Source organism: Ursus americanus, chromosome X (assembly GCF_024610735.1).
Source record: "Ursus americanus isolate L20-20 chromosome X, mUrsAme1.1.p, whole genome shotgun sequence".
NCBI lineage: Eukaryota > Metazoa > Chordata > Mammalia > Carnivora > Ursidae > Ursus > Ursus americanus.
Genome location: NC_142164.1, coordinates 83,686,530 through 83,694,031, shown reverse-complemented (window position 1 = coordinate 83,694,031; position 7,502 = coordinate 83,686,530). Strand labels below are relative to the sequence as shown.

Sequence of the window (7,502 nt, the reverse complement as noted above, 5' to 3'; positions counted from 1 at the left end):
GATTTAAAGCGTTTCTCTTAATCCCGAGGCACATGTAAATAATCCCAGAAGTCTGCTGCTGTGATTTTTAGGCCCTGTTTTCAAACTCAAGTTTTTCAAGCACCTAAATCAGCAGTTGTCAAGCTCCTTTGCTGTAGAAAGTCAGATAGGAAATGGTCCAGGCTTTACACGAAAACCGCTGCTCGGTCCCGTCATGATGACTCAGCGCTGCGTGAAAGCTGTCACAGACATTATGCCAATGAAGGAGCCTAGTGTATTCCAATAAAACTTTATTTACAAAAATAAGTGGTGGGCCGGGTTTGGTCCGGAGGGGCTGGCTAGCCTTAATTTGTCAATCCCCGGTCTTGGGTAGCTGGAGAGGAATAGCTTCCACCCAGCACAGAACCTCCCAGTGAGGGAAAGGAACAGACTTGAGGAAAGGATCACACTGCATTCCTTTACTAACAGACGATACTTTTAAAATGCAAAAGAAGATTAGCTCAGCCAGTTAATCTTTTTATTTTGAGTTTTGTAAAAAAAAAAAAAAAAAAAAAAAGCTTTGAGAAAAATGTGTTAAATATCAGTCAACGGCAGGAAAACATGTAGCTAGCTTTACAATATCAATCTAAACATATACACAAAGGCAAACGTTAAGTAAAATGCTCGGGAAAGGTAGCACTTTGGGGGCGTAACTGCAGTTTTCCTTAGTGCACACAAAGGTTGCTGATAACTCCAAGTCTTCACTTTTTCACAGTTCAACATACTTTTTTATTTCATAGAACATGTTTATTTATGTAACATACTATACTGTTAATTTTATAAAACCACCGGTTTGCTACTGATGAATGGAAATAGAAGACAAAATTCTCCCCGATTACATTGTGTAAGCTCTCTATAAAAAGTTCCGCAGAAGGTCATTTATCATCCCTTGTTAAATTCATCCTATCCTATTTTTAAAAATTGCTTTTCACCTATTAAATGAATCTTGGTGGCCTTCCCATTTAATCATCTTATGGGACAGAGTGAAACTTCCTAAGTGAGAAGGACCAGATGTTGTTTATGTAAAAAATCAAAAGACAACCTGGGAGAATGTGGTCCTGCTCTGAAGTCGTGCTTTGAACACGTGATTTCGGCAGTAAATTCCAAATCCACAGACATAACACCCCCACACCCGGAAATCACTCCTCGGCTTCCCCGAAGCCCACAGCTGGAACCGTGGCGACAGAAGGCCACCCCCAAATGTCCAAGCCGTGGGACAGTCACCCAGTAGCCCTGGGGCCTTCCCTGCTTGCAGTGCTTTCGACAGCACATGTAGAGTTCTTCGTGCTGCCTACAAGCCTCCTTCAGTCTGAGTCCCTCCCACATCCACAGGCCCCCAGAAGTTTCCACTGATCCTGACATGTGGCAATTCCGTGAAGCCTTTTTAAAAGGCGGCCTCTCTCAGGGACTCTCCTGTGCGTTTCAGGGCTTTTCAAAACGTGGCCAGACAGGCAGACCTTCCTTCTCAACTTCTCCCAGGCTCATGTGGCAGACGATTGGCTGCCCGTGTGTTCCGTGTGGGCGCTGCTCCTACCCTGCTTACAAAAATAAAAACATCAAAAACTTTGGTTTTGCTCTTGACGAGTTCTGCTCGCACTGGGTGACAAGACACGTTTGCTAGTTTAAAAAAAAAAAAAAGCCCTACTTATGAAAATGGAAACGGGAAAAAAGGGCTGATTTCTAGGTCTGGTTTTGAAAAGATTGTCAAAGAGCCTACTTGCTTTTCCTAGTTAAGAGACCAGCATCACTTTCTGGAGTGTTCCTCTGCATATTGTCCTTACCGGGTTTTAGAAAGGCAGAAGGTCTCTTCAGGTACCAGAGTGAAAGCAGCGTTCGGATGGGTCGTTTCCGACTCTTGGCCACTAGAATCTTCACCTTAACCGTAGCCGACTGTGGCATCTGGCACTTGGAGAAAGGCCAGCACGAGAGATCAGAACGCAGTGGTGCCACTCGAACGCATGTGACACCCCCCCCACGAACTCATCCACACAGCAGCGAGAGGCCCGCACGAAACTCGTCAAGTTCCCCATTTCCGAAGAGTAAGAAGTCGCATACTTATTGAATCAGCAAGCTGACTTTCCAGAAGCCCTCGTTCCCGCCGACATCTCACGGCAGATGGGAAAGGCCGCTTCGTGATACACGTCTTCGCGCTCACAACGGGCGCCCAGCTAGGGGCCCAAGAGGAGGCGTCTCCCCTCTGCGGAGTTGCTCGGCGGCCCCGCCTGCCACCGGTCCCCCCTCAGGGCATCAGTGGTGTTTCTACGTTTAGAAATTGTTCTGTTCATATTAAGGTGTCTGACACGGCGGGACATTAACTTCCCCTGTGGACAAAGAGAAGGAGAGAGAACTGGGGGCAGGGGGTGGGGAATGTGTGTGTCATGAGACGGCCCTCTATTTTGGAAGGAAGTCACCCTCGAGTGAAATGCTCGTGGACAGCCGAGAGACCGTTCTTCAGGTTTTCTAAAGAGCCCTCCTTTGTCCACCGAACCACAGAGGACATTTTCCGGTCTAGAGAGCACAGCCTGAAAGCCCCTTGCTTTCGCCTGATGAAACATGTGATGGCGCAGTGCGGGTTTGGGGCCGCAAGGCATCGGGGCCGGATGGGCCCCCCGGGAGCGCCCTGGATGGGCAGGGGCCATGGAATCGCCTACGCCCTCTTCCCGTATTTGCAGCCTCGTTTCCAGCGCAGATTGCCTTCTCCAGGAGACCAAGATCAGGTGTCCTTGCAGTCCCCAAAGAGAGTATGAAAAGGCACGGCTGGAGTCTGCGCGGCCCCTCTGCCCTACCCAGAAGTCGGCCAGCACCACGGCCTGTGACCGCTGCGAGGTCACAAGCTCCCCCCCCAACCCCCGCTCTGGGCATTAAATGGGCCCACGCCCCTCCTGAGGAGTCCAGCAGGGATTCAGGCCTGGGGACAAGCTAAGTGTGACAAGGTAGAAAGCTGACTGGACTGCAAGGGGGACTCCGCTTAATCCCAGGTTGTACTGAAAAGACCGCTTCTCCAAAGCCTTCGCACTGGAGAGTCAGCTACTCAGTTAAGACCAAACCCTTTTCTTTCCACGAAAGGGGGCAAAGAGGACAGGTTTTTAATCACACCCCCCCCACCTACCCAGTCCATCCACTCAAGTCACCCGTCTCTCCCTTTCCTGCACTATGGTGTTCAAACGTGATGTTTTCAGTTGTACTTCACGGAGTATGTCCTGGAACATCCCCCCCCCCTCCCCGGAGCCAGCATGTGTGTGAGAGGCTAAATTGGATGCACTCAGCAGTTTCAATCTGATTTAGGCCCGACTGGCAGCAGATGGTTGGCCTTGAGTTAGAAGGTCTGGGGGCTTCATGGCATCTAGTTTTCCCCTCTCGGCACAGGCATAAAGCGTCTAGAGGTGGAAGCATTTCGACGAACAGACTCATTTGCCGGGACCCCTGGTAAGGTCGGGATTATTCTCCACATCTTGCAAACAAAAATTAGGACCATAGGTCAGTGACTTACTCTGATCCATTGACTAAAAAATCCAACCAAATCACTACAACCCCAGCAAAATTCTGATCTTGGCAAATCTCCATTTACTTAAATTGAAGTAGGTCCAAATAAAACGTTTGCAGTCAGGACTACAGGACCCTTTTGGGGAAAACACAACAATCTAGAGACTGACTTAGGACTAGGCTGGAGAACTCTGATTATGTTTCCTCCTTATGAGGGTAATTTCTTATTAATTTGCTGAAAGCATCCTGGAAAACCAAAATGACAACGCAGCCTTGACTTGAATGAGGACAGCGTGGCTCCTACGAGGTTGGCTCTTTTCAAGACCCCTCCCAGGGCTTTTCTGTTAGCTTCTTCCCTCCGGGATGAAATACGTAAGCAACAGGAGAGAGAAGCAAGGCTTTATAAAGACCCAGCTGAAGAGCCGACCAGCCTCTCTCTCCACCTCTGCAAATAGCACACACACACAGAAGCCTCGCCTTTCGAGTTTCTGCGCATGGCTGGTCGTTACGGAGAGAAGGCTACTGAATAAACTTCGTGCTGGTTCTGGGCCCCTATGCCGAGCCTGGCAGCCGCTCTCTGCACTCTGCCCCCACGACATAATGACCTCCCGCCCTGAGGCTCTCTAAAAAAGCTGTTTTTCTGACTCTGGCTCAGAGGTTTTGTGAAGTCCTTCACTAGCCTAGGTAATTCGGAGCCTTATGGGGTGAGATAGAGGGTTCAGCTCGTTTGTTAAGCTTACAAAGCCCAGGGATGCCCATGATAAAATCAAAATGGACTTTAGGGTACAGAAAAAGGAAAGAGGGGAATAAAAGTCATTTAATTATATCAAACCATATGCAATGGTTCCATATCGGCAATTTCCTACGGCTCAACTTAAACATTTTTGCCTCTTTTGCATGAATTAGCAATTCAAAAAGCAAAGTGTAATGTCTTATCTAAATATCAACCATTAAAAAGGTCAGTTAAGAAGATTAAATGGCTGGTTTCATTATGCGTGTACTCGACTGGGCCACTATTTTGTCTGCTACAAGAAGAAAAGTGCCCACATTTTATGAAGGTTTTTTTTTTTTTTTAAGAGATTGGGTTTTCAAATATACCACAGAGACACAGGGAGAATCTCAAACTTGGTTTCCAAGAGCTCTCTCAGTATTTTACCTACCACAGGTGTGGGCAGGTAGAACAGCTCGCCCACGGAGAACCCAAACTACAAACCTAACTTTCAAACCGTGCTCACACACTAAGCTGGTACGAGCCTCCCCACCTACCGAGAAAACGGCCCTTCGCTACACAGCATCGGTGTTAAGACATCTGGATTCTTAATCTCATAGCAGGCGGAACCTTCCACTGGATTGAACAATGCTCAATGTTCCATTGGCTTGCCTCTCATTCCTCACCCGGCCGCTGAAATCTCATGCATTTAGCAGCTCAGAGTTTGGACTTCTACTCAGTCTTTAGGACAGTAATCTTGTGTTTTGTGTTTTGCGGTTAATTTTCTTCGCAGTGTGGTTTTTTTCCCCCTCTGAAGACTAGCCTATTACCTCCTAGGCTCCTTGCTGCTCTCTAATCCCCAGATAGAAGGATCCCACAAATTCTGGTGTTATTCCTAAACCCCACAGTAGATATCTCAGTGGTAGCCCTGAAGAATTGACTGCTTTTCGTCCTCAGTCTCTCAACAGTTTCTCCCATCAGATTAATTTAAAAAACCCAACAGTATAACACGATTTTGCCTTTGGTTTTAAACATTTCAGTAGCTACTTCTTTCTGGAGATTCCAGAGAAGGAATTCTGATTCCTTCCCCATGTTGAAATGTTCATGGATGGAGTTCCGACCTTCAGTCTACAGGAAACCCAGGTAGCGCCAAGAGTCCGGAAGCCTGACGTGGGATCGCCATCCCGCAGCCCTTGGTGCTAGGGCCTCCGCTCAGATTGCTTCCTCCTGAGTTCTGTCCCGCTGACCACTGGCTTCCCATCATCTTTGGAGGTCCAATCTCAGCTGCCTTCCTTCTGGATCATTCTAGCCTGCTCTGCCCCCACCCTGTGTTATTCCTGCAGCCGGCTAGGCTTGCCCAGCTGCGTACGGACGTGGAGCCTCTGCCAGGAGGCCCCCCACGCCTGCCACACCGTGCTCGGACGCCGCGGGTGAATGAGTTAGACCGCTGAAGCATGCTATTTGTTGGCTTGTGTGACTACTATGTGAAAAAGTGGGAATAGGTCTGCATTTGTCTTGACTGAGAGACACTTAAGCCCCACCATCTGCATCTTGGGTGAAATTTTAAATGTTAAGAGAGCTTCAGACCTCAATAAAACAGAAGCATTAGTTGGACTCAGTCAGTGCCCCGTCTCAGACAACCCTGGGGCTTGCAGCCGTCCTCACCACACCGGCGGCCGCCCCATCGCCGCAGGCTGGCGGGGGGGGGGGGGGTCACGCGTTATCCTCCAGGGGGAACACTAGGCGCGTGCCCCGGCTTGACACCGGCTGGTCTCCTATTCCCAGGGCTCGGTCCAGCACCTCCTCCGAGCTGCTCTTGGTTCTCCGACTGCCTTCGAGGCTCGTGGAGGCCGTGTGGGAGCCTGAGGAGCCGTTCGCAGTCACTGTGCTGTCCCCGTAGGTCAAGGTGAGGTCGCCCTCGGTCAGGATGAAATCGGAGTCTTCCTCTCTCAGCGGCTCTTGGTTCTGAAAAGGGCAACGAGCGACAACAACCAATGGGAGACTGATCTCCTCTGGGGTTGGAGCCAACCCCAACCTCAACCGCGCCCCTGAGAACTGGGGCTCGAGAAACTTGCCGGCCTTGAGCCTCTGGCCTGGATACTGGATGCCGGCTGTCGAACTGCTCGCCCAGGTAAGGCACCGTTGTCCGAACCAGGGCTTCGAAGCCCAGGAAGCAGCTCTGATTTTAAATGCCTGACAGCTCGGGCTTAGCGACAAAAGGGAAGAAAGGGAGGCCAGCCCGGGCCTTCAGCTTCCCAACCCTCAAAGGAAGGAGGGGGAAGGTCGCGGGGCAAACGTGCCAAGAGGTTTCAGGTCCCTCTCTTCTCTGGGCAGGTCTTGTGAGTGGGCCTCCCGCCCCACCCAAACCGCCCTAAGCCCACCTGGTTTGCATCCGAACTACTCTGTGTCCTAGTCGGCAGCCGAGGGACGGGGCCAGAGCAGAGTGAGGACCTCCTTCCTGAACCCACAGAAGAACCCCCGACGGGAAGCCCTCCGAGAGGGAAGGTGCGTTTTCCTGACCGTGTATTTCGGGCCTGCCAGGGAGGTCGCGGGGGCCCTCATCGGACCCTTCCCCCTCCCTGCCTGTGAAGGACACTCTTGGCCCCGGGAGACGACCTGAGCTAGGGGAACCTGGGGAATTCGCCGCAGGCCGTCCGGCTGGTAGGACGCAGGGGTGGGATTTCGGCCCACGGGGAGGATGTGAACACTCACGGGGTCAGGAGGAGCAGGCCGGCAGCTCAGGCTAAGCCCCTCCGGGCGGAGCACACAGGGCCGGCGGGGCGCGAGCCGAGCGGCGGCCGTGGGGACAGCTCAGGAGGCCGCGCGGGGTCAGACACGACCCTTCACCCTTTAATGGGGTGCACCAGCAAAACGAGGGGCGCTCCGCTCCCCTGCTGCCCCCACTGCACATCTGTCAGACACAAATAGCCAACTCGGTTCCAGAATGCTCCGGCTAAACTGCTCTTGCTCTCCAATTTCCCATCTGCTCTTCAGAGTGCATTTGAAGCCCTGCATCGTCTACGCGGACACGGAACCCCCCTCCCCGACAGCCCCCTGCCCAAGGCCACGGGCAGATTCTGCCCGGCATGCCTGCCCCCCCCCCAGGTGAGAAACCAGCAGAGCACGGTGACCCTCTTCCTGGCGCCCTTCCTGGAGGCGCTTAGCCACAGCGGGTACTAGAGGAGCGCCTGTCAATGCTCCAGCCTGGGGGCCGCGTGGGTCTGCTGCCCTCCTTCTCCTGTCCCAGCCTGTCTGTGCGCGCTCACTGGTGACAAGCTTAAGCCTGCTTTCT

At 51.8% G+C, this 7,502-nt stretch overlaps 1 protein-coding gene across 1 annotated transcript in view; it reads right to left on the bottom strand.

Moving 5' to 3' along the window:
- Window positions 1-474: 474 nt before the first annotated feature.
- Window positions 475-7,502, bottom strand: part of SLC9A7 (solute carrier family 9 member A7) — a 132,745-nt gene continuing 125,717 nt past the window's right edge. The window contains exon 17 of the mRNA XM_087860309.1: window positions 475-6,175. Coding sequence (XP_087716435.1) covers window positions 5,924-6,175 — 252 coding nt within the window. The 3' untranslated portion in view covers window positions 475-5,923. The remainder of the gene's footprint in view (window positions 6,176-7,502) is intronic.